This window comes from Pogona vitticeps, chromosome 6 (assembly GCF_051106095.1).
Source record: "Pogona vitticeps strain Pit_001003342236 chromosome 6, PviZW2.1, whole genome shotgun sequence".
Lineage (NCBI taxonomy): Eukaryota > Metazoa > Chordata > Lepidosauria > Squamata > Agamidae > Pogona > Pogona vitticeps.
The window spans coordinates 104,487,127-104,514,421 of NC_135788.1; the positions used below are offsets into that span (position 1 = coordinate 104,487,127).

Genomic DNA, 27,295 nt, shown 5'->3' on the forward strand with positions numbered 1-27,295 from the left:
TCTCCAACCTCCAGATGTATACCAATGCTGGAGATAAAACATACTGACAAAGACTCTTAGGCATATAGCACTATTGTTATTATAAACCTGCCCTCTATGTCAGAAAAATAAGTTACAAATTCTTATATTGTTTCATCAGTCAGCTTTGTCCTTGGCTCTTCTTCAAAGGCCATAGGCTCAAACAATGAAAAGAACTGGGAATCTATCACCTGCCTGATCATATTCATATGGAATATACAGACCATCTCTCATGCTGCATGCCAAACGTTGTGCCTTGCATCCAGTTTCACATCTAAAGTCATCATGTGTCAGATCATCATATCTCAACTTGTACATGAAGTCCATAAAACAATGTACATGAGAACCCGTGTCAGGAATGAAAGCTTTAAAACAACTGACATTGTTTTAAAATTATAATTATTTAAGAATACAACTGGCATGCCTCCCTCAAGTACTGAACAAACACAGTAAACAATGACCAAAAATATGGGGCTCACTGATTCAAGAGCAACAAATGCTTTATTAAGATATACTTTTAAAAATATAAAGTACAATTCCAGTCTTTGTTTACCTGAAATTTGTAAATTTAGTCTTATATCCATATTTATCAGCATACCTGTTTCATCCTTTGGTCATTTCTTTAATTTGGCCTGAAAGTCATTTTAGTCATATACAATCATTCAGGTAGTAATAAGAATAGCTTCCAAGGAAGGATACACACACGAAATCAAAGAAGCAGCTCTCATGCTATAGTATGAAACTATCAATTCGAAGAAGTCTCAACATTACTAGATGAAAAAGAGATTCTAAGTTTCATCCCATGAGAAATGGAGACAGAATCGTTTTCACTTAGAAGCTGGTGAACTGAAGGTAGTTGGCTGGTGGGGGTGGGGGAGAGAGAAGCAAAGAGCTCATGGACTGAAGAGGCCTTTCATTCTGGAGCTGTACGAACTGGTATCCAGAGTAGAGATCTTGGAAAAGTAACTTCTTTGGAGTACAATCACAGAACACCCTTTCCAGTAAGGCCACTTCAACCGATCTCTCTTCAGTACAAACATGAAATTTATTATCAATAATTTGCTTACAATACAAATCACATGGAAAGAGTGCTGCTGTTGAAACCTGCCTTAAGCAAGGTTGTGTGATCCACAGGTAAAAACTGACATCCAGCAGAGCACCAATTATTTAGCAAGTAAAGATCCAATTCTCTAGCAAGTAAAGATCCAATTAGAAAATGCCATTCAGGAAGCATCACAGCTTTCTCAATTACGATGGGAAATTAGAACATTTCTCACAATATGAGGAATCATGAGGTAACATGTAGTGTCGCGTCAGAAGCAATTTGGTATCTCGGATCTTTAACTGGGTGGCAGTACCAACCATTATTCCTTAATCAAATTCCGAACTGAAATGATATACACTCATGACACACATAAAGTAAGGCCAATATTTGAAGTAGCAGGTATCCCAAAGTACACTTCAAGTAACAGAATGTGAACACTGGAAGCCTGAGGCAAGGTTATCCCTTGAATGATATCCAATGTTCCCAGCTATGCGTGCTTAGGCAGGCATATCCTTATTTTTGGTGGCACAGGCACAAATATCAGAACAAACTAAACCAGAATATCTTTTATGGCTTTTGTGTCAAGAAGCTACTAATATATTAATTATTATGTGCTGCAAGTTGATTCCAACTTATGGCGACTATTTCCAGTGTTTCTTAGGTATAGAAGTACTCAGAAGTGGTTTAGCGTTTCCTTCTTCTAGAATCACTCTGGGAATGTGTGGTTTAACCAAGGCTGCATAGGTTGGTTCTTACACAATAACTCCCAAACCCTGGCTCTCCAGCCAGATTCCTAGGTTGCAGAGCTATTTTCATTATTTCCTCTGCAAAATTCAGCCTTTGCTTAAATTTCTTGGACATACAGATCCATTAACTCTTGTACTTGGCTATCCAAAGCAGGAAGCATTGATACACCTTCCAATGCAGAAATGGAATTAAACAGTGTGTCATCACTTTAATAAAGATCCGATTTTTAAAAATATTGTAAATTACTACAGTACATGTTCAGCTGGCTGACTGGATAGCTCAGTGGTTTAAGTATCTGGCTGCAGAGCCAGAGAGTTGGAAGTTCGATTCCTCACTGTGACCCGTTCAAGGAGTCATAAGCTGCACAATCCTAGAGTGCAGCCAGAAGAACAGAATAGTAAATCACTTCTATGTATGCTCTACCTAGAGAATGCCAGAAAGGGTCACCATTAGTCAAAATCGACTTGACAAGCATATACATACATTAAAATATACAGTATTCCAAAATATTTTCTTATGAAAATTAACATAAATTCAACAAACATAAGGCAAATATTCCTCAGCCTTTCTCAACAATCCAAAACAGGGAATATTTGTGATGGTATTCTTGTGATGCATTCATTAATCAATGCATGGAAACGGGATCTACTGACCGTGATTTGTGTAGACGTTCATTTGGCGCTGACCAACATTTGAGTTGATCCCCTCTGCTATGTCTTCTGTACAAGGTACAGAAAGCATATACACATATATACGTTTATATATAGTTTGTATGAAGACCTTCTACTTTGGCAACATCCATGATACACTGAATGCCCACTTTACCCTTGTAACAGTCAGGTCAGACACCAAGAATTATAAGTTTGAGTCCCCTGTACATTTCATGCTTTAGTGGGGACTAGAACACACATGTGCCGAGCAACAACACATCACCCTAACCCACACACTGTTCTGGGTTTCCTGGGGTGCAATTTTGCAGTTCCCCCTAAGTGGACTGCAATGACCAGGCACAAATCAAAACATCCTGTTCCTGATACTAAGCAGGATTGGACAGACATGAGGGTGCTGCTTCCCAATTCAGAACGCATTCTCGCAATGCATCTGATATATCATCCCACCTCTCCAGATGGAAAAAGCCTTCCTAGAGCATCTTCTTCATGGTTGCCCTTATAGGATAACACATCTATCAGAATGTTTGGGTGGAGGTGAGGAATTGTGAGGTGTCTGTTTTCTCGGCAAAGAAACAGAAGGGGAGCCAGTTTGTTTGACAACTGTGGGCATGGCTTTCCTTTGGTCGGAAGCATCATCATCAATACCACCCATCCAAAAAGTACCGGAAGCTTTGTGGCATGAGCTGGTCGTGGACTCTACCGAGTAAGGTGGTGAGGTCCGTGGGTGGGTGCTTGACATAGTTACGGCAACATTCACACTGGTGTGTGGTTGACAATGGATAAATGACTGACGGTCAGAGAACAGAACATCAGAATTACTGGCGATACCAGATGAAGGGTGCAAGAGATGGTTGCAGGGGCTGGTGATGGGGTCTAAAAGGGATGATGGTGAACTTGCCAGTCCTGTGTCTGAGGTAGCCAAGGCACTGCTTCTACTAGAGGACTGTTGCTGATTTGTGAAGGCTGGAGCCTCCGAGGGTGAGTTAGTATTCTTTTTTATGCTTGAGGAAGCATATGAGGGCTGTTGGGATGCATTGATGAGAGAAGGAGAATGGGAACTGAATGATAGTGTACTTGACGGGGTTAGAAGAGAGTCTGCATCACTATATTGTCCTGGATACATGGATGGTGAGGGCTTAGAAGTTGTTCCTTCCAAAGTTGTGTCTGGAAGCTTCTCCTCTGCCCCAGTAAGAGAAAGACCTTGCAAATCATCCTGCAAGGAGTGGTTAGAACATGGAGGTTGATGGACAGCCTGAGACTTGGGTGAGATGGAACTGGCTGCTTTTCTAGAAGAAGGGAGCGGAGGCCACCCTGCAGGGGAGACATCGGCAATAGGGGGCAGGGTCCCGGCTGGTTTTTGCACCTGAGAAATGGTAGTTGATTGTGGAACAGCCTGAGTATAGGTCCACTGTTCTGCACTGTGGATGGGAAATGGAACCTGAGCCGGTTTCTTGGGGGTGACCGTGTGGGCCTGAAGGTGGCTCTGCAGTGTAGACTTTGGAAACTGGATTTGAGAAGGATTTACTGGAGTTGAGAAGAAGGACGCTGGGCTCCTGGTAAGGTCCGGAATTTCAGAAAGGAACGTGACCGGTGGGCACACGATCGGCTGTGCCCATGCTTGAAAACGGTCAGAAACCGGCTGGGGGACAAAAGCTACAGGAGCACCATTACCCAAACTCCAAGGGTTAGTGAAATGTGTGGGTTTTGGAACAAGGCCGCTAGGTCTAAAATTCTTATCCCACCTTGTGGCTTGGGGGACTGTAGGGAAAACCACAGGGGGCTGGGGAGGAAAGGGAGCACATGCTGGATTGGGGTTAGGTATGGGTGCTTTCTGCAGAAGGGACTGAGAATACAATGAGCATTCCTTGTTATTGTTCAGTACACGGCGCTCAGAAGACTGGAGGAGAGAGAGACGGGGTTGAGGCTTAGGCATCGCTGCAGGGTGTTGGGCCGGAGGCTTAAGGCATGTCTTGGGTGGCCCCACAATGCTAGCTTTAGGTAGAGCGATAGCAGGATCTACCGTTGCTTTCTCCTTTCTGGACAAATCAGGCTGACCTGAAGTATCTTCCGCATTGACTCTGGCCCTCTGACGCTCTTCCCAAGGATTTGTGGTTTTCAGTGCCGTTAGTGGCTGAACTCCTGGGAGGAGGGAGGATTCCTTATCACCTGGATCTCTGTAGTGGTCTGGCGCCAGGAAGGAAATGGGGCACTGCTGAGGCACCTCTGGCACCTTAGAAAGAGGAACAGGCTTGCGTGGCCCTGCAGGTTCTGCCCCTGCTCTGGTTGGCGGCAACACGTGACCAGGAACCGTAGAAGTTTCTTCCACTGTGGAAGAGACAGGCTGACCTAAAAGGCAGAAAAACAACGACGGCTGAAAAGAGATGGATCACAAGAGTAGTGGTGAGAAATGAGAGGGGGGGCAGATGGGCAAGAAATCTTTCCTGAAGCCCGTTACAGAAACCCAGGAAGAAATGGAAAAACAGAACAGCTTAGGTCCCTTCAAGGAGCCAGTGAGCAGGCTGCCCTCTTGTGGCCTGAGTCAGGAACTGCGACACCAAAAATCGAAATGCAGCCCCAGATGTGCTTCTGTTTGACAAAGCATTAGTAAATGATGAAACGATTTCAAATGAAAGTTTGGAAAAATTGCCTTTTTGGACTACAGCCTCAAGAATCCCCCATTCTGGGAGTTGTAGTCCAAACAGTAACTGTCCCAGGTGCTGCTCTAGGCGAGCTTCCGACTTGTCTTCTGTGTTTTTATCACATATTCTTTACCTCCCCAAACTACAGTGGTGCCTCGCTTAGCGATTGCTTCGTTTAACGATGTATTTGCTTTGCAATGGGTTTCTCTGAGGAATTTTCCGCATCGTTTAACGATGTTCTCTATGGGGGATTTTCCCTTAACGATGTCCATTTTCTCTCATTTTTAAGTGTTTTTAAATGTTTGAAACCTGTTTTAAATGCTTGGATTCGGTAGTGCACCTTGTGAAACATGTGCAAACTTAATTTGGCTTTGTTCTGAGTCTTCGTTAATTTTTGGTGATTTTTTGTTTTCCCCATTGAACTCCAATTGAACTGTCCCTTCAATGGAGTTCAATGGGGAAAACAAAAAATCACCAAAAATTAATGAAGACTCAGAACAAAGCCAAATTAAGTTTGCACATGTTTCACAAGGTGCACTACCGATTCCAAGCATTTAAAACGGGTTTCAAATATTTTAAGACACTTAAAAATGAGCGAAAACGGACAATGGAAAGCCATTCAAAAGCATTGTAGCCGGCTTCAATGCTTTTCAATGGCTTTCCGTTGGGAGAAACATTGTTTCACTTAGTGATGTTTCCTATGGGGATTTTCGCTTAAAGACAGTAATCCGTTCCCATTGGAACGGATTAACTGGTTTCCAATGCATTCCTATGGGAAATGGTGTTTCGCTTAACGATGTTTTCACATAGCGATGGGTTTTTTGGAACCAATTAATATCGTTAAGCGAGGCACCACTGTATGTGAATGGCTACTACTGTTTAAATCATTCTTTGCTTAGGTTTTATTGGCAAATCTTTGGTGTTCCACTTGCCCACAAGCAAGCCTGGCACGCTCTCAGTGCTTAAAAAAAGAATCTTTGTTTTTGAATTCTACACATTCTACCATCCCTTCACAAAATTACACAAGGCCTCAACTCCTCATCACCCACTTTGGGGGGATGAGATGGTCTTTTAGTATAGTAACAGTGTGGTAATAGCGTGAGGCAATCTCAGGAGGCACAGCTCCTCATCCTGAGGAGTGGGAGACATTAGTTGGTATGGAAACTAATTTTCTGTCCCTGCAACCTCCCAGGGACAAAAAGACAGCCAAAACTGCCATAGACAGCTTTGTGGAAAACACAAAGAAGTGCATTTTGTGCTAGATCCTTGTATTTCAAACAAAAAACCCTCTTTGTTTTGTACAAAGAAGAACATTTTAGACAAAATACAAGGTTTTGGCTTTTTTTAAAGCAAAGCATAATTTTTTGCACAGAAAGTCAATGTTTTTGCTGCTGCTCAATAAAAAAGCCAAGACTTTTCCTCACATGAATGAGCAAAAAATGTTGTAGCAGCTGACAATATCTTCAGCATGATATTCTCAATAGGTTGCAGCACTGGATTTTTTTATTATTCATAATGAGAAAATCTGCAAGTAGACATTATATCCTCAAGCTAAAAAGCCACTTTCAAGTTTGAAAAATGTGTATATAGGGGCAATAAAGGTGCAGCGGGAGCCAACTTCTGGAGTTTTCTGGGGGCTACAATTCACATTTTTAAAAATTATTATCAGAAAAAGAGGGAGCCAGGGACTCATTAGAACAGCTTCGGGGAATTTGTATGCTGTCCTACAGCTGAACTTTGCCCACCTTGTTCTATTCTCAGCGAATCAACTAGTTCTTTTGAAAACTAATTTCACCACAATAATATTTTGAATGTATAAACACAGTAACACACTGCACAACACTCACCAGGCGCTGCAGGGGTTGCTGGAGATGATATGGGCAGAAGCAACGTTTGGACTCCGCAGCCTTTCAGCCGGACGACATCCGGCATCTCCAGCAAACACTGTTTGGCCGAAGAGGCGTTGCCCAGTGGCAGGTGCTGTTGATACATGGCACTGTAGGCCACGCGGAACTGGAATAATGACAGGCCCTCGGGATGTGTGGCCAGGATGTGGGCCACCCGCCGCTTCACCTCTTCTAGGTCCTTGGAGGGCTGGTCCTTTACCAAGATGGATTTCCTTAGTTGCTTGGCATCCAATTGGCAGGAGACTTTGTTAGATGATGAAGGCTCAGTCAACTGGCATGGCCTCGGCAGCTGGCCTAAGTTAGGGCAGAGAAGATGGGGAGAACTACCGATCTCGGAATGCAACGTACTGCAAGGTTTCCCAGAGGATGCAAAAATCGGAGGCGATGGAACAGGCTTGCTTGTGTGGCGCCCATTCTCAACTGCTGGAGACACAGAAGCAGCTGGAACTGGCAAGCTCTGATCCTGAGATTTACTTGCAGAAGCATCACAAGCGGTATACAAAGGCTTGGCATTGTCTCCAAAGCCTAGGACAAAGAAAACAGATAAACAAATATTCCTGTGGAAAGCACGCCAATAAAATATCTGCAGTGTCTACCATTTGTTTCAATAATCGTCCCAAAGCATAAGACAAAAGACACCCAAGTAAACAACCTTGCTGAAGCCAAACAGATTTGAGCAAAGCTTTGGAAAAAAATTAAATTGTTTCTCCTGTTTGTTTTAAAAAAACATTTATTCATTGTCTTCCAAGCTACTAGGGTACTCAAGTAACGAAGTGTACAAACCACTACACAGATTTTATAGCTTCCCCTGTGAAATATGCCTTCTTCCTCCATTCTTTCCCTAAGGATTTTCCACACAGTGGGATCAAATAGGTAGCCGGCTCAAGGTTGACTCAGCCTTCCATCCTTCCGAGGTCGGTAAAATGAGTACCCAGCTTGCTGGGGAGGCAATGTGTAGCCTGTATAATTAAAAATTGTAAACCGCCCGGAGAGTGCTTGTAGCGCTATGGGGCGGTATATAAGTCCAATAAATAAATAAATAATAAATAAATAAATAAAGCTCTTGAAAAGGCAGCTTGGTCCTTAAACGGTCCATGAACAAAGCTAATCTGTTTATTTTAGCCAAACAAGCAGACAGAATATACTAGAAGTATGTATACCTCTCTTTAATAAGTAACTAGCTACCTAATTGGATGCATGTCAACAAATGGACAAATCCTTTCATTGCAAAATAAAAAGTTCTTAACTAGAAAATTAAAAGCGTGCTGCTTATATACCGCCCCATAGTGCTTCAAGCACTCTCTGGGCGGTTTACAATGTAATTATGCAGGCTACACATTGCCCCCCCCCCCAGCGAGCTGGGTACTCATTTTACCGACCTCGGAAGGATAGAAGGCTGAGTCAACCTTGAGCCAGCTACCTGGGATTTGAACCCCAGGTCGTGAGCACAGTTTTAGCTGCAATACAGCGGTTTAACCACTGCGCCACAAGGCTCATGCCTATGTTTTCAAACTGCCTGTTATAAAAATTAGTAGTTAATTATATTGGGCCTTATGCTATGTCTGATGAGGACTGCGTGGTCAGGGAGGTTGTAGTGTGACAACTGGGACTACATAGCCCATGGACAGGGAAACTATAGCCCTCCACACTATGCAGAACCACAATTCCCACCATGCTTCACCAATGGCCAGTATGACTGAGACTGATGAGAAGTGGAGCTTACCAACCTCTGGACGGCCAGAGGCTCAACATCTGTGAGCAGAGATGGGCACGAACTGCTAGTTCAGCAATTTGTTCAATGGCAGAACAGGTGTTCTGCAGTTTGGTGCCCTGCCTCCTCTGTCAGGTGCCCACTCAGCAGGCACCTGAGGAGGTGGGGCAGGGAAACGGAGGTACTGCTCACAAGTGGGTAACCACCGGAGAAGGCAGGGTAACAAACCACAGAACACCTTGTTCAGCTGACACGGGAACTGGCACAAACTGTCAAACCATGCCCATCTCTCTCTGTGCTGATTAAGAAGAACCACATGCATCCTCTTTTCACTTCCCCACAGGGGAAAAAAACATAGGGCAAAGAGAGCCATCCTTTGGATGACTCAACCATTAAATAATGACACTTTGTAGATCACACAATGAAACTGACTTCATGTGCCTATCACAGATTTGCATAGACCTCTGCACCCCAAAGTAATTGGCATAGAAATGGCTACTCACATGCAAAACTCATAATTTAAAGGCTACCCCTCCCTCCCTGACCCCGTTTTAGGCCCTAAAATGCCTTTAAATAGAAAACAGAAGTGGCTATCCAGGCACCTCTTTTTTTGAAAATCGGGTGGTTTTGATTCCTCAAAACTGGGGAGATCAAAAATGGCCTCAGGCTTTCCAAAGCTTCTCATCCCTAATTTATCAGTATACACTGTGTCCATGTGGCTAAGGACTCTCCTCCACTTTTATACAGATAACCACACAAGAAGGGGAGTTACCTAGTACTGAGTTTATCGGACCAGTCACTTGCGCCGGCTGCAAAGGTGGAGGGGCAGAGTCAACACCTGGACCTAGTAAGGAGAGAAGAGTCAAAAAAGTCACATAAGCTAGGGCAAACACATGATCCAATAACAAGAAAGCAGCTGGGCAAGATCAGTTCATGTGAATAACATCATGACTGGCATGATCTCAAAGGGATAGGAGATTCGAAAGAGTATTTACTAAGCCAGCACTCATTAGCAGAAGAGTATGCATGCTATTCCAAAGAATGTGCCACATGTAGAAGGGAATGGCAACTGGCACCTGATTGCACACAAGAAGTACACCCTTGCTCAAGGGCAATCATTCTAGGCTTGTGCCATGTGCAAATACCTGCAAAGCCAAGGAACATGCAGAACTAGCGGCAATTTCAGTTCAGATACAGTGGTGCCCCGCATGACGACAATAATCCATTCCGGGAAAATCACTGTTAAGCGAAATCGTCGTCATGCAAAAAGCCTTTCCCCATTGGAATGCACTGAAACCAAGTTTAATGCGTTCCAATGGGGAAATTACCTCGCCGTCCAGCAAAGATCCTCCATAGGGAAGCCATTTTGAGAGCGCTGATCAGCTGTTAAAATGGCTGTCCTGCGAAGCATGGGTCTGGAAAATGCAGGGCAGCCATTTTAGGAACCTGACGATCAGCTGGGAAAATCATTGACTTGCAAACAAACGGTTCGCGAAGCACGGACCTAATCGTTGTCAAACAAAAATCCCCCATAGGAAACATCGTTTTGCGATTGCTATAGCGATCACAAAAAGTCATCGTCCTGCAGATTCGTCGTATAGTGGGGTCGTCATCTAGCGAGGTACCACTGTACAGAGCAGACATTTCCAACAGTCAACTTACACTTTTTCACTATAGAATGCAACTTTTTCCTCTTTCTTTTTGTTTTCCCATTTGCTAAGTCAGACCAGGAAGGGAAACATTCATATTAAAATAGAGTCAACATGGATTCTAAAGCTGCCTTAACAATCTACGGTCTGGTTTACTCTCAGTCAGATAAAATATTCCTAGTACGAAACAGAGACTGAGGGAATCCTACTCACTAGTCAATTAAGCCAATTTAAAACAATCTATCTTAAGGCAGAGCCAAAGATTTGCTAGAAGTAAATTAATAGTGTACATAAATCAACAGAATTAAATTCACTGGCCAGATGAACCAGGGTCAGCTAAAACTTTGCTGAAACCAAGTTTCTCCCAGGTTTTTACTTAAGACTACTGATGTCCTGGCATAACTTTGTACTAGTATTGTTCTTGAGGTGGTAGAAGTCTGAATCAGGAGTAATCCCATCTGCCCTTTTTGGGGGGAGGGGGAGCTCTTTTATGGGCATCTCTTAGCCAAAAAGAGCAATTCTGGCAGAACCCTGGGGTCAGCTAGCAGAAATGAGTCTGGTCAGCAAAAGGGCATTTTGGTCAGTAGAAGGAATGTATACCTAATCCTGCCCCCCCCTTTTCACTGGTGTAACTCTGAGTTAAGGTTGCACTGTAAATCAATGGTTGAAATTGGGCAGGTGGGATCTGCTCAATAGGAAGGATGCCAACGTTGGTGGCAGACTGGCACTGTTTGAACACTTCTTTTTTATTTCAGGGTGCACCTGGCTTCATCTCATTGCATGCAAGTGGCACACACCATGAAAATAAAAAAGGAAGTCTTTAATCAGCAGCCCTTTGCTGTTGCTGATGACATCATTTGTTGTGGAGGTGGAGCTGTATAAGAGGATTCCAGCCAGTGGTTCATAACCTCTGATCCGCCAGACATTCTGAACTTGAGTTCTCAGAATCATGGACCATCTTGGCTAGGCCTTCTGAAAGGTGAAGTCTAAAACATTTAAAGGACCAAAAGGTTGAAAACCACTAGATCGAATTACTTTGATTGCATACATTACTGATGTCTCTCAGTTCAACATGCTGCTCTCAAAGCAGAGAGCTAAAAGGCCACATCTTCTTGTATCCACATTCAGAAAGGGAACTAAGGGCAACTGAGGGAAAAAAAGGCAATGGAAAATCAGCCTGGCATCAGCCATCAGCAACTGTTGACGGATTTGTTCCCAAGAACACAGCATATAATAAAAAACAATGCCTTAGTTTGACTTCCTCTCCTTCTTCCTGTTTCTGTTTGTATTGAATGTTTTAGATTGTAAGCTAGGGGGTCTTATTCTTGATCACTATAAGCAGTTCTTGCAGAAATAGTTTTTTGGCTGAAGCGTTGGGAAGAGGAATCACACACTTTAAATATGAACTTTAAATCTGAAATGAGAGGTTCATTCATATACAGTAAAATGGACACAGTAAACCTGCTATAATCTGTCCCAATTCTTAAAACATCTGTTCAGAATTAAATCGTATTTATCAGCAAAACAGAGATACAGTTCCACTCGCCCAGAATAAACTATAATTCCAGAGAATCCTGGTTTACTGTGAATGAAACGTGTATAGCCATCCACTCCTACTTTGCTCCTTCTCATCAATGTGGCCATCTAACAAGCCAGAAACATTTTCTTTACCACACTGTCTAATGAGGCTCCTGGTTCGCTGCTCCAAAATAGGCCAGGATCTGTAAACAACTAACATATCCTGGTTTGCAATTCTGGTTTGCTGAAGGAGCAACAAATCAAGATCTCCACGGCAGATGACACTGTAAGCCATTCTTTAGCAGTCAGTCTAACAGAGGTGGCCAAGCAGAATTCTTTTTTAACCAAAGACACCAGTTTATAATGGCATCTTTAATTCTAGTGTTCGAAAGACTAGAAGCAATGGATCATAGGTACTTAGTAGTTCAGCCTGTGGGTGATTTTTATGTCTGTGACCAAGATACAATACAGTTCAGTCGTCTGCCTCAGGTTACCAAGAGAGTAAAATCTAGCACTTTTTCTTCCAAACTTTACCTGATATCCGTTTAACGACACAGCTGAGTCTATCCTCCTGGTTTATGAAGGCTAGTTTAGGCACTTGACACACCAAAAACTGCAGTGAATCTTTGTAACCTTGGGCGATGCTGAACTTCTCTAGATCAAATCCTTCCACAGCCAGGAGGAACTCTTGCATTTCCTTAACTCTCAGACCCGACGTATACATGGCAAGGAGGTTGTTGACTAACGTGACACCTTCTGCCAATACTACTGGAATTCGGGGGGTGGGGAGGAGAGAGCATAAATGTAAACCTCAGAAACATCATCAAAAATAATAATATGCATTAAGCCAATCCAGATATAAGCACAATACAGTACCTACATTTCATGTAAAATTAAGCTAGAAACCTTGCCTTAAAGAATCGAGACATAAATTGCAGTCTGCTCAGATATTAAGACAGAGATACAAAAAAAAAAACCCAAAGCAAAACAGCAACAAAAGTTTGAAAGCCCAGCTAACTAGTCCCAAACAATACATCCCATGAACTGTAAGATAAAGAAAGAAAGCAGTGATTTGAGTCGCTGGCACCATGTTCTGTGTCTATGGAGAAGGAAGTATTGGGTGTGGATGAAGCAGAACTGGAAATAAGCCCTAGAAAACCTCAAATCCACTCAAAACCATCAATACATTTTATTATTAGGGCCTATGCAATAGGATTTTGACCAATGTCTCCTAAGGCCGATTCCCCTTTTTAAAAAAAAGGAATGCGTTATCCACAGTAGCCAAACAAGCTTAATTAGATACTTGAGGTCACATTACCTAAGGTCACCAAGGAAAGTTTAATCGGACATCTATAATTCCTGCTAAATATACAGTATGTATAGGAGGCATCATTTGAATGGGATGTGCAAAGCTTCTGTGCCTCCTTAACTGTTGGCAGTACATCATCTCCATACCTCTGTGAAATCAAAATACTGGGGGCAGGAATATTTTCAAACTCATTCAACAATGCTTCTGCGTGAAATTAACAGTATTCTTCAAAATTCCTTTCAAGGCAGAAAGGATTTTACTTATTATTAATCAGAATCAGAAATTAAACGCTATAAGGACGACCAGGCTCAGCAGATGCATACACAGTGGTGCCTCGCAAGACGAACGCCTCGCGGGACGAAAAACCCGCCAGACGATTGTTTTTTGCGATCGCTATGGTGCCTCGCAAGACGACTTCTTCTATGGCCGTGCTTTGAAAGATGGGTTGTTCCCCCCCCCGAGACTGATGATGGGCAAGACGAAAAAATTTCATTCATCTTGCGAGGTTCCCATAGGAATGCATGGCAATGCATTCCTATAGGAAACCGCTTTTTGCAAGACGATTTTCTCGCAAGACAGGGCTACTCGTGGAACGAATTACATTCGTCTTCCGAGGCAGCACCGTATAAGAACTAACAGTCAGCCTTATACACAGCTACTTTTCTCAATCTCCTGGGCCCACTTCTGCTTCTCTCCAACTGCCCACCTCTACCTGTATACCTCTACCAGCTATATTCTCTCCCATCTCTTTGACAACCAGCTACACATCCTACACCTGGTTCGCCAACTGACTCATACATACATATGGCCTCATACTCGGAATCCTTCAGAGTTAACTACAACCTTACCTTTCTTCTTTTCTTCCACATTTTGGGGAAGGGGCAAGGGTTTTGATCTGTTTGTCGGCTGCTTCAAATCGAAGGACAGAGGAACACTCAACGGGGATGAAGGGGAACTGCAGGAAGGTGGGGGAGCTGCAACACAGCAGGAAAATGAGGGGAAACAGAGGAATGTGGAAGTTAGCATACACAACATTGAGATCCGTGAGAGGGACTGACCAACAGTCCTTCTAATTTTGGGATACCAGCTGTGACCAGAAGCAATTCAGCAGCCCTGATCCAGTACTACAAGGCCCCAATTCAATGCTGCATGCTGGTACGGCTTAGAGGGATCATTGGTCTTGATACAAATCCTTACAAGGAAAAATTTGGAATATTCACTCCACTCCCATTTACTACCAATTAAGAATTAAGGATCAGTTCAACTCTTCACAGTTTAAACGTGTCCTGCTTATATACCACCCCACAGTAATAATAACAAGAAGTCACAGTAATAATAACAAGAAGTTATTATTAACACATCGACATTATCAACTTAGAGCTGCAGAGCTGGAAGGGACCAAATGGATCATTGGATTCAACCCCTTTCAAGGAATCACAGTGGGGAATTGAACTTCCAGCCTCTGGCTCTGCAGCCAGGTACCTAAACTACTAATCTCTCCAGCGGTTCAAGTATTTGTTATATTAAAATTCTCATATTCTACTAGTACTGCTTCCTCACCTTGGGTAATCCAGGTATACCCAAGGTTAGGAATAACTGTTCTATTGCAATACAGTGGTGCCCCGCATAACGAGCGATTCGTTTAACGACAAATCCGCATAGCGATGTGTTTTTTGCGATCGCAAAAGTGATCGCATTGCGATGTTTTAAATGGTAAAACATTGCTTTGCGATGATCGGTAAGCGTTTCGCTTACCGATTTTCGCATTGCGCTGTTTTTTCTAACAGCTGATCAGCGGTTCCAAAATGGCCGCCGGGTAAATAAAATGGCCGCCCGCTGTGTTTTCACGCCCTTTCCTCGCTTACCGGGCAGCGAAAATGGCGGCTGCATGGAGGATCTTCGCATAACGGTGAGTTTTTTGCCCATATGAATGCATTAAACGTGTTTTAATGCATTCCTATGGGCTTCTTTGTCCCGCATAGTGACAAATCCGTATAGTGACAATTTTTCCGGAACGGATTATCGTTGCTATGTGGGGCACCACTGTATTCTCTTTCTTCAGCTTTTACTTTTTTAACCTCATTTCTGCAGAAAATGTCACTTCACAACCCCACCCTTGTACCTGCTGGAAGCTGTACAACACATTTGAGCAGGCTGTCCTGGCGCTGGACGATAAGCTCCGGCATCTGAGCCTCCAAGAACTGCAACATGGTTTTGTAGCCATGGCTAATGCTGATTTTCTGCAGATCAATCCCATCCTCAGCCAGCAGGAATTCTTGGACCTTCTTGATCTTCAAGCCCAACTTGTATTTGACCAGGAGGTTGGTGACTGCCGTCACGATGTTAGACAGATCTACCGGATCTACTGGATCTACTGTATAATGCAAATCACAGGTCAATATTTGCTTCAGAACTAGAATGCCCCACCTACAGTAGCTCGGGCTGATAAAACTTGCAGTATAGGAGCATCTGGAAAGACACAGCTATCCACCTAGGACATGAACTGGTTTTATGTCTATTCCCTTAGTTTTTGTTTGAATCTTTATTCCATTTTGTCCATTAGATTTTCATTTGAGGCGGATACATTTTCTACTAGTTTGTTTTTTACCCTTCTTCTATTCACTGGATCAGTTCTGAGTATCATGCCATAGGAGAGGATTTATCACAACTCAAGACCTCACCCCCTGGCACAGAAGGCTACTTCAAACAATTGTCACACTAGCACTGTACGGCACAACATGCATGACACCCAACAAAGGATTTGGTAAAGAATATGTCTGCAGACAAAGCATCTGAACTGGAAAAATGAATTACTGTGACACTGCATGTGTTACCTGGCTGATGGATGAATGAAAATGTTTAACCTTCCCCTGTCTTCAGTTGCTCTCGCAATAATATGTTATTTCCCAGATAACAGTTATAGAACCTAGAGCGCAGGATTCTTCTAAAGCAGATCATTGAAGGATCCTACAGAAGGGCAATTTGGTTCAGCTTCTATTTACAAAACTAGCTTAACATGATGTTACTGCACACCCTTCCTGACCCTGTTGTCTCTGCTTGTTCAGAGCTTCCAATATAAATCTTCTTGGGGCTGGGATCTGTAATAGACATTTGAAGAAATCAGAGAGAGACAATCTGATAGGCCTGACATGGCTCACCCTGGCTATCAACTTGAGAGCACTGCTTAGGTAACACTGACAAAAGGCAGCTAAAGGGGACAACACTGCATTTAATTTCTAGTGGGGGAGGAACGGATCCGGAAACTTTAAGAACAACTGAGTTGGATCGCCCAACCCATTACAACATGGATGGAAAACAGCTTTAACTACAATTCCCAGAAGCCTTGCCACCAGTTGTGCTAGCTCAATTTTCTGGGAGCTGCAGTCCAATAGGGCTTTCAAGTAACTGAGGTATTTTAAGGAGTGGCTCTACCAGTTCCACTGCATGATGAGTTTCCACTCCTAAGCAAAGGATTCGAACACTGGTCTCCAGAGTTCTACTCCAACACTCTATCCAGTACAACACTCTCGGTTCCAGTTACTCAGTTACCTATTCATTGATTTAGAATATTTGTTTACTTCTTGATTTTATCAAGTCCCCACAGTTCCAAAGGAGACAAAAAAACTCAACAACGCAAAACAGGACATGCATTATTATCTGGGTATGTTTTCAAATCGCAATTAAAACAGATCAGCCTCTGCCGCTATGATTAGCAGAAGACAACATTCCATTAAGTGAACGTTAGCACTCAGCAATATGAAAAACAGTAGGTTTTACCTGGTGCCCGGCTTGCAGTTTCTTCCACAGAATTCTGAGTATCAGAAGAGGTAGAAGATGGAGAAGCATCTGGAGGAGAAGAAAACAATCTCACCAAAACAAAGAGGATCTCATTTTAACTACGTATTTTCTGTTTATAAGATGCCCCCATGTATAAGACACCTCCCGCTTTTCTAATCCAAAATTAAGAAATCTAAGTGGGGCTTAGCAAGTGTAGGGAGAAAGGGATCAAAGCACTGCAGGATCGCTTTGATGCCTGCTTTCCCCTCCACTTGTTTTTGTTCTTTCCTCAGCTTACTTCCATGTATAAGACGGCCCTCAATTTTTAGTCTAAAGAATTTAGACAATAGTCTTATACATGGAAAAATACGGTAAATCTATGGGGTATATGGAGGGAAGCAAACTTTGACACATGAAACCTGTTGACAGTGGCTCGGCACAAGGCTCAAAGCCACCTTCTGATTTAGATTAACATCACTGAACAGCAGTCAGTAATCAGACTGGTCCTTGGGCTGTTCTAAAATTTTCTGGTTCTATGTCGGGATCCTAAATCACAATATCCTCAAGAAGAGGAACATAATTCATTTTGCCTTTACAAACTTAACATGACTTTTACTGCATACCCTTCCTGCCTTTGTTGGGTCCTATGGGATTTGAAGTCCAAAGCATCTAACAGGGCTAAGACTGTCTGGGGTAGGTCTGCCCGGGATGGCCTGTCAAAAAAACCTGAGAGCACTGCATATATAACAGCAAGAAAAGAAGACACCAGTCTATTTAATTTCTAGTGAGAGAGGGACCGATCCTGAAACTTTAAGATCAACTGTGTTATATTGCCCAGCTCTTTAGAACATGGATGCAGGAAGCAAACAGAATACTGTCTGGCGTTGCATCCAAGGTTCCTCCTAAGTTGCATGCGTACGAAGGGTCACAGAGCTCCACTGGTGTGGCGCAGCAGCATCCGGGATGAATGCCTGTTTATTTCCAGGTTTTGGATGAAGGGATGAGGATTACAGAGAATGTTAGTTGCATCATTTTGAGTGTAAACTGTTCAAGCACACTCTAAGTAACACACCTTCAAGAAACCAACATGAGGATCTCAGTCTCGACACAAATCCTTTCGAAGAAAGAGTCAGGATTTCTCCTCCACTACTACTTACTACCAGTAAAGAAAACGAGATCAGCTCAACTCTTGGCAGTTTAAAACTATGCTCCTTGTATATCACGCTACAGCACTTTAAGCACTCTCAGGACCATTTACAATCTAATTATGTAGCCTACACCTATTGCCCCGCAAGCTGGGTACTTAATTTACCCATTACAGAAAGACAGAAGGCTGAGTCAGACTCAAGGCGGCTACATGGGATTGACCCTGAGTTGTGAGCAGAGGTATGGCTGCAGTACTGCAGTTTAACCACTGCATCACAAGGCTTGTCTCAACATCAAATATCCAGGACAGCTATATGGATATGCATCAGTAATCCACCTTACTTTTATTTAACACCCTTGTTATATTTATATTCTAATAGTTTATGGGAATATTCTATTTCTTCCTTGTGTTCAAAATAGTCTTCTTGGTTCTCCATCTGTTAGATCCTAGTCTAATACAGTGGTGCCCCACACAGCAAGGTTAATCCATTCCTGATTAACCATCGCTATGGGGAAACATCGCTATACGGAACCGGAAAACCCATTGATCCAAAGGGGCCCAAACTCACCGTTAAGTGAAGTTTCCCCATCCGGCCGCCATTTTCACACCCTCGGTAAGCGAGGGCAGGACGCGAAAACACTGTGCACGGCCATTTTGGGCGTCCGGCGGCCATTCTGGAACCGCTGAACATCTGATTTTTACAAATCGCTATGCGGAAATCGGTAAGCGAAACGCTTACCGATCGTCGCAAAGCGATTTTTGCCCTATTCAATCATCAGTATGCGATCACATTAGCGATCCCAAAAAACCGGATCGCTATGCGAATTCGTTGTTAAACGGTGCGCTCGTTATGCGAGACACCACTGTACTCTAACATATACATTACGACGACTCTAAAAGGTTTCAGGAATAGGCAAAAGATTGAAATGTTGGTGAGGTTTAGCCAGGATTTTCCTCCATTCCTACTTTACTACCAGTTAAGAAATGGGGATCAGCTCAATTCATGACAGTTAATTCTCTCAACACCAAGTTGCCAGGACAGATAAATAGATATGCACAAGTAGCATACCTTAAATTTTAATCATCATCATCATCATCTTAGAACTAGAAGGGACCAAACGGATTATGAAGGCCAGCCCCTTTCAAGGAATCAGTGGGGAATTAAACTTCCAACCTCTGGCTCTGCAGCCAGATATCTAAATCACTGACTTACCCAGGAATGCAATGTACTTCTTAATATTAATATTCTCATATTCTACTGCAGTGGTTCCCAACCTTGGGTAATCCAGGTATTCTTGGACTGCTATTCCTGGAAGCTTTAAAACCAGCTGTGCTGGCTATAGTTTCAGAGGGTTGCATTCCAAGGACAACTGGCTTATATCCAAGGTTGGGAACCACTGTTCTATTGGAATATTTTCTTTCCCCGTCATCCTCAGGAAAAAAAAAAAATTCTGCAGAAAAATATCACTTCCCAACCCTGCCCTTGTACCTGCAGGAAGCTTTACAACACAATTGAGCCGGTTCTCCTGGTAGTGGATGTTTAGCTCCGGCATCTTGGCCTCCAAGAACTCCAGCGTGTCCGTGTAACCTTGGCTGATGCTGATTTTCTCCAGATCAATTCCCTCCCCAGTCCGCAAGAGTTTTTCGACCTTCTTAATCTTTAAGCCAGACTCGTATTTACCCAGGAGGTTGGTGACTGCTGCCATGATATCTAACAGAGCTATAATGTAACACAAAAGAGAAGGGTCAAAGTTTGCTTCTTTTGAAACCAAAGTTGGCTTGCAGTCCAAGAACATCTGGAAGAACAGTTTCCCATCCATGAGATGAATGGATTTTAAGTCTATTCCCTTACTTCATGTTTCAATCTTGATCTCATTTTGTCTATTAGACAAACACTGTGTACATCACTAGATTACAGAGTTTGGTAAGAACATGTCTGCAGACACAGCATTTTGAACTCTGGCAATGAAGTCCTGTCTCACTGCATGTGTTAACTGGCTGGTGCAGCGCTAGAATGAAGATGTTTAACCGTCTCCCTTCTTGCCCTCGTAATTATGTTATTAAAGATAACAGTTATAGAACCTAGAGAACAGGATCCTTCTAAAACAGATGAATGAAGGATCCAAAGGAAGGACAACATGGTTCAGCTTATGTTTACAAATGTATCTTAACATGGCTTTTATTGCATACCTTTCCTGCCTTTGATGTCTCTGATTGTTCAACGCTTTCAAAGTAATTTTGTTCAGATAAGGATCTGCAACTGACATTTAAGGAAATCAGGGAGGGAAAATCATTGGCCCTCTGGATGTTTTAGACTCTGTTCCCCCCTTTATCATTGGCCATGCATGCCGGGATTTGAAGTCCAAAACATAGGACAGGCCTAAGATTGCCCACCCCAGCTGTCAAGAAACCTAAGAGAACTGCATAAATAACAGCAAGTAAAAGTAGCATAAAAAGACATCACTCCAAGAACATTGGGTTGTACCAAAGGTAGGAACACACTGTTCTATTGGAATTTCCTTATTATTTATCCTCAGGATGGTCTTCCTGATTCTCTGCCTCTCAGATTGTAGCTCAATATTCTAAGGCCTACACTGCAATGACTCTGCCAAGGTTTTGGGGGACAGGGGGATGATTAAAAGTTGGTAAGGGTTACTTGTGTCTATACACAACTTGGGGGATTTTTGTCACTTCCTACTGAAATTAAACCTTGGACTAGACAGTTTATTGGTATTCAGCAACGCTCTTGTACTGTACTTCCCTGTAGCTCTAGAGCAGGGGTCTCAAACATGCGGCCCGGGGGCCATTTGCGGCCTGCCGGATGATAGTTTGTGGCCCCCCGCCTTGCCTGCCCCCTGAAGCACCCACGCGTCCTCTGCTGTCAAGAATCAAACAAAGCCTCACCTCGCTCGCAGGCTCTCCCCCAAGACAGTGCCTCTTGCACCCTCCATCTGGAACTGCAGCCTGCAAGCTAGCCTGCCTGTCTGTCAGTCAGGAGAGCCGGCAAGTGGCGCGCACTGCTGGCCGAGCAATGCCTGAGAATGGAGCTCGCTCCCGGCCCATCCTTGAAAAGCGCCTCCAAGCTACCAACAGCAGCTGCCGCCACCACTGCGTCTTCCAGGGAAGCAGCTCTCTGGCTCTCTTTCTCTCCCGGCACCCCCAAAATCATCCCAGCCAGCGGTCATCTCAGCGCCCGGCAGTGCTTCCTCCTCCTCCTTGTCCTGCTTCAGCCGCCTTGGCTCTGGAGACTGCCTGGGCTTGCCTTGCAAAGTTTGCTCCTCTCTCATGGTGGAAGTATCTGCTGCTGCTGAGTGCGCCTTTTTTTTGAGGGGGGCCCTCAGAGGAAGGTTGCCGGACCTCCGTGTGTGTGTTTGTGTGCGTGCACACGTGTGTACCTGCGGGGCCCCGCGCCCCATTCTGTTTAATTTTGCAGGCACCGGTGGGGGCTTATCTCTTTTGGCAAGGTGACTTCTGTGAGGGTTTTTTTAAAAAATTATGTTGTGCTATCCTCCTCCCACTCCCCCCAGCTAGGCGGTCACCCGCTCTCTCTCCCTTCTCCACTTCTTCGTCCTGCTGGTGGCGGCGGTGGTGGTAGTAAAGAGGGAGCCGGAGGGGGTCGTGGCCAGCAATGAGGGCTCGCGTGCCCCTCCTCCTCCTCAAAACCCCACCCGGGCTAAGGAAACTCCTGGGCGGCTTCCTCAGGCTCTTGTTCCGCTTGGCGGAAAATCTGATGCAGCCCAGCCTCTCCCAGACTCTGCCTCCAGCAGGCCCCCCAGGTAAATTGAGTTTGAGACCCCTGCTCTAGAGTGACAAGCTCTTTTGCTTTTAAAAAAAATTCTGCAGAAAAAAAATCACTTCTCAGCCCCGCCCCTGTACCTGCAGGAAGCTGTACAACACAACTGAGCCGGTCCTCCTGGTACTGGATGATTAGCTCCTGCATCTGGGACTCCAAAAACTCCAGTGTGTCCATGTAACCTTGGCTAATGCTGAATTTCTCCAGATCAATTCCATCTCCAGCCAGCAGCAATTCTTGAACCTTCTTAATCTTTAAGCCAGACTTGTATTTGGCCAGGAGGTTGGTGACTGCCGTCAAGATGTTAGACAGACCATCTGTATAATGCAAATCATGAGTCAATATGTGCTTCAGAACTAAAATCCCGCATTTACATTAGCTTGGGTTGGTGAAGGTAACAGCCCGGGAGCATCTGGGAAGATACAGATAATGACCTATTACATGAACTGATTTTAATTCTAATCTCTTAGTTTACATTTGAATGTTTATCCCATTTTGTCCATCAGATCCCCATCTGAGGTTGCCACATATTCTGCTAAAACCTATTCCTTATTTTCCTTCTTTTTGCTCAATCAGCTCTAAGTAATATGTCATAAGACAGGATTTATCACACCCCAAGACCTGGCTTGCTGTCCATCACATAGACCGAAAACAATTTCAAACAATTGTCACACCAGCACGGCACGGTACAACATGTGTGACACCCTACGAAAAGTTTGGTCAGGAACACGTCTGCAGATAGGGCTTTTGAACGGGAACAATGAATTTATGCCACACTGCATATGTTAACTGGCTGATGCAGAGCTAGAATGAAAATATTTAACCTTCCTGCTTCTTCACTTGGTCTTGGAATAAGATGTTATTTCCCAGATAACAGTTATAGGCCTCTGGGATCTGAAGTCCAAAACAGCTGACAGGCCTAAGGTTGCTCACCTCAACTATCAAAAATCTCGAGAGCACTACATAAATAAGAGTGACAAGAGCAATATAAGACAACACTTTATTTAACTTTGAATAGGAGAAGAACCAATCCCGGAAATTTAAAAATTTTTGTGTTGGATTGCTCAGCCCTTTGCAACATGGATGGTGAAAGCCAACAGAACACTGGCTGGAGTTGTGTCGCCTTGATTTTAAGCTGTGCAAGCACATTCTGACTAATGCATAGCTCTCAATAGACCAAGATGATGGTTTCAGTCTTGATACAAATCCTTTCAAGGAAAGATTCCGGATTTTCACTCCACTCTCACTTACTAGGAGTTAAGAAATGGTGATCAGCACCATTCTTGGCAATTAACTCTCTCAGCATCAAGTACCACAGCTACATGGATATGCACTAGCTGTGTATCAGATTTTTATTTAACATGCTTGTTATATTTATATTTCATTTGAATATTCTTCCTTCTTTGTGCTTAAAATGGTTTCCCTGGTTCCGCACCTCTCAGATGCTAGTACTTATCTGCAAAAACTTTACTGGGTTTGGGGAACAGGGGAAAGATTGAAATCCTGTCCAGTAGGGGTGGTGGTGAAGGCTTCTGGGAGTTGTAGTCCAAAAACATCTGGAGGCCCAAGGTTGGGGGCCACTGCATTAGACAACATTGCACTAAGTGCATGTTAGCACTAAGCAACATGACAAACAGTATGTTTTACCTGGTGCCTGGCTTGGTGGTTTTTCCACAGAGTTCTGAATATCAGAAGAGGCAGAAGAGGTAGAAGCATCTGGAGGAGGAGAAAATAGTCTCACCAAAGCAAACAAGAATTTCATTGTAAACTAAATCTATGGGGAACATGAAGGACAACTATCAATGGGGAAGCAAGCGTTGAGGGATGAAACCTACTAATTTTAGCTTAATATAAAATGAAAGACTTTCAATATAGTATTTAAATATATCCTTTAACAATCAGAATAACATAAGATGTTCAAAGAATGAAGATCAACAGTCAGACTGGTTGTGAGATTCAGCTCTAGAATTTCCTAATTCTATGTCAGGATCCTACACCATAATATGCTCTAGAAAAACAACACAGTCCACCTTTTATTTGCAAACTTATCTTGAGATGACTTTTACAGCACACCCTTCCTGCTCTTGTTGCCCCCTGCCTGTCCAAAAGTTACAACATAATCTTCTTGGGGCACAAGATTACTCTCAGTAAAGAGATGTGGATCAGCTCAACTCTTCGCAGTCAGAATCTCTGAACACCTATTCTCCAGGACAGCTAAATGGATATACCAGTAGCATACTATAATCCACCAGTTAGTTTAATCCACTAGTTAGTTAGTTAGTTAGTTAGTTAGTTAGTTAGTTAGTTAGTTAGTTAGTTAGTTAGTTAGTTAGTTAGTTAGTTAGTTAGTTAGTTAGTTAGTTAGTTAGTTAGTTAGTTAGTTAGTTAGTTAGTCCATCTAGACCAAAGTCTACTTTATTTATTTATTTGATTTATACCCCGCCCATCTGTTCTAAAAGACCACTCTAGGCGGCTTTGCAGTCCAAGACCATCTGGAAAGACCCAGTTGTCCTCAATATAGTTCTTACATTTATATTCTAATATTCTACTGAAATATCCTGCCTTTCTTCCATTGTGCTCAAGCAGGTCTCCTGGTTTTCTGTCTCCCAGATCCTAATCCAATGCTCTAACCACTACACTGTAGAATTTCTACCAAGTTTTGGGAGGTGTGAGGCAGAATGTTCTAAGACCTGAGAAAAGCTACTGCTTTTATTCCCTCCTTGGGAGATTCTAAATGCTTACTCTCTGAAATTAGATGAGACAGAATTTATTAGCATTTGATAGTGCTCTCCTTAGCTCTGGGGTAACAAGCTCTTTTGCTTTTTTAATCTCATTTTTGCAGAAAAGATCACTCCTCAATCCCACCCCTGTACCTGCAGATAGTTGTACAACACTATTTGATCGGTCTTCCCGGTAATGGATGTTTAGTTCCGGCATCTGGGTCTCCAAGAACTCCAGCGTGTCCTTGTAACCTTGGCCAATGGTGAATTTCTCCAGATCAACACCATCCCTGGCCAGCAGGAATTCCTGCAGCTTTGTAATCCTCAAGCCCGATTTGTAGTTCGTTAGGAGGTTGTAGAGTGTCACCAAGAGGTCAGCCAGACCTACTGTACAATGCAAATCACAGGTCAAGGTTTGCTTCAAAACTGGAATGCCCCACCTACGTTGTCTTGGGCTGACGAAGGTTGCTGTCTAAGACCATCTGGAAAGACACAGTTGTCCACCCATGACACAAACTGGTTTCAAGTCTATTACATCAGTTTATTTTCGGATCACGATCCTATTTTGCCTATTACCGTGAGGCTGACAGATACTCTGCTAAAAAATTTTTGATACTTTCCTTCGTCTTTCTGAATCAAGATCTGGCCTGCCGTCCAACACCTGGCATTGATGATTATTTCAAATTGCCAAACTAGAATTTCGTGATGGAATATGTATGCCACCTGACACAGAGTCTGGTAAAGAACATGTCTGCGGACAGAGGCTTTGAACTGGTAGAATGAACTCCTCTCACATTCTGGGTGAACTGCTTGATCTAGTTCTAGAAATCTGAGCTATCACTTAAAATGTTGTCCATATGTAGTGTTAGTAATGTATATTCAATTTCTCTTCACCCCCTTTAGAATTACACCTCAACCAAAGATACAAGTATTTTTTGATGCCTTGTCATATTTAAATGGATCAAGATTACAGATGGCACGAAACACGGTTCACATCCACTCCTTTAGTGGCCGAACAGGTGTCTGGTACATCAAAACCCCACCTCCTCAGGCGGGCACCCACTTGGAGGCAGTCACCTGGCTTCCCTGTTCCCTGATTCTTGTTTATTTTTTGTGTAAGACTACCTGGACTAGTGGATTTTCACTAAGTGGGATGGTATTAAAATGTATTTAACAAACAAACAAACTGGCTCAAAGCACCTTGAGTCACAGAAAGTCCCAAAGTAAAAAAAACAAAAGCAAAAGCAAAAAACAGGCATAGATAAACTGCTGGGTAGCTCAGTGGTTTGGGAGTTCAATTCCCCCCTGTGCCTCCTCAACAAGGGTAGGACTCAATGATCCATAGGGTCCCTTTCAGCTCTGCAGTTCTAAGATTATTATTTTACCCAGCAGATTATAGACTTTATACCTCTCTGTCGGACCTTTTCAAAACAGATATTGAAGCTTCTTCTTCTCTGACCTTGCCCTGAAACACCTGCTACAAGTTCCTCTTTTCCTCCCGCCAACCTCACTGTGATCTTTGCTAAACCTTTTACCAGTAAAACCACATGCCTACAGACTCAAAAGTCACATTCGAGTAACTTCAGAAATGCATTTACTGTCAGGCCTAGCATACAGTTGACTTATTTATTGATTAGACTGATTATACAGTGGTGCCTCGACTTAAGAACATCCCAACTTAATGACCATTTCGCATTACGACCAGCTCCGGTCGCAAAATTTTGCTTCAACTTGTGGCCGGAGTTTCCAGTTACAAACAGAAAAAGGCAGGGGAGAAAGGCGGGAAATTCAAATTGCTGTTGGTAGGCGAAGAGGCTGCTTCTTTGTAGCTCTCTCACGACAGCGGTTAGAGTGAGTGCGATCGGAGGAAGCTTCGGACTCCTTGGTAAGGTAAGGTGCTGCTTTCTGCTTTTTAAAAACTTTTCTGGGTGGGTTTTGCAGTGTGGTTTTGGACTGGGAGGTTTATGTTTCTGTGTTGTGATGGGTCTTGGGGGGTTTGTTTGTTGGTTTTCCCCCCATTTCCGATGGGTCTTGGTGACTTTGCTTGCTTTTTGGATATTTTCCACATTTCCGATGTGTCTTGGGGATTTGCTTGCTTTTTGGGATTTTCCCCCATTTCCGATGGGTCCTGGGGGCTTTGTTTGCTGTTTGGGGTTTTGTGTGTACAGGGAGAAGTGTACAGGGTTTCCCCCTACTTTCTATCTAGCTATGGTCCCAATCTCTGTATTGCCAACACCCTTTCTTCTCTGGTGTTGTAGCTTTTTAAAATATTTCTGATTTTGTTGTTAATTCTATTTAATAAATGGAATCTACAACTGATTGTGCATGTTCCACTTAATAATAAATTAAAATAAGGCTAAAAAAGAAGGCATTGCTGTGGTGAGTCTTGAAAAAGGTACTTCCTCTGAAGGGATGGCAAAATGGAAGAGATCCAGCAAGGAAATAACAATACCAGACATTTGCGCACATTATCTTAGACAACTTTACCAGAACATTTTGCCACTGGCTTCTGGGCCACAGTGTCTGTGTTGCAGGCAGAGAAACCAGGAACAGGACAAGGCGTGGGGCTACAGGCACCTACCAGAAAAGAAAGTGGAAATTAAAACAGGGAAATTATGTTTATCAGAAAGGAAGGAAGAAAAGA

At 43.3% G+C, this 27,295-nt stretch overlaps 1 protein-coding gene across 7 annotated transcripts in view; it reads right to left on the reverse strand.

Moving 5' to 3' along the window:
• Positions 1 to 500: 500 nt before the first annotated feature.
• LOC110086450 (uncharacterized) overlaps positions 501 to 27,295 on the reverse strand; it is a 44,959-nt gene continuing 18,164 nt past the window's right edge. Inside the window, exons 5-16 of one of the 7 annotated variants that reach the window (XM_078378117.1) lie at positions 27,139 to 27,228; positions 24,805 to 25,038; positions 23,579 to 23,647; positions 22,015 to 22,248; positions 19,628 to 19,858; positions 16,992 to 17,060; positions 15,337 to 15,579; positions 14,063 to 14,188; positions 12,440 to 12,673; positions 9,511 to 9,582; positions 6,968 to 7,552; positions 501 to 4,827 (exon numbers count right to left, since the gene is read on the reverse strand). In XM_078378117.1, the coding sequence (XP_078234243.1) occupies positions 2,978 to 4,827; positions 6,968 to 7,552; positions 9,511 to 9,582; positions 12,440 to 12,673; positions 14,063 to 14,188; positions 15,337 to 15,579; positions 16,992 to 17,060; positions 19,628 to 19,858; positions 22,015 to 22,248; positions 23,579 to 23,647; positions 24,805 to 25,038; positions 27,139 to 27,228 (4,037 nt within the window). In that variant the 3' untranslated portion in view covers positions 501 to 2,977. Of the gene's footprint in view, positions 4,828 to 6,967; positions 7,553 to 9,510; positions 9,583 to 12,439; positions 12,674 to 14,062; positions 14,189 to 15,336; positions 15,589 to 16,991; positions 17,061 to 19,627; positions 19,859 to 22,014; positions 22,249 to 23,578; positions 23,648 to 24,804; positions 25,039 to 27,138; positions 27,229 to 27,295 lie in introns of all 7 variants that reach the window. The other 6 variants (XM_078378116.1, XM_078378115.1, XM_078378114.1 and 3 more) reach the window with 6 other exon arrangements.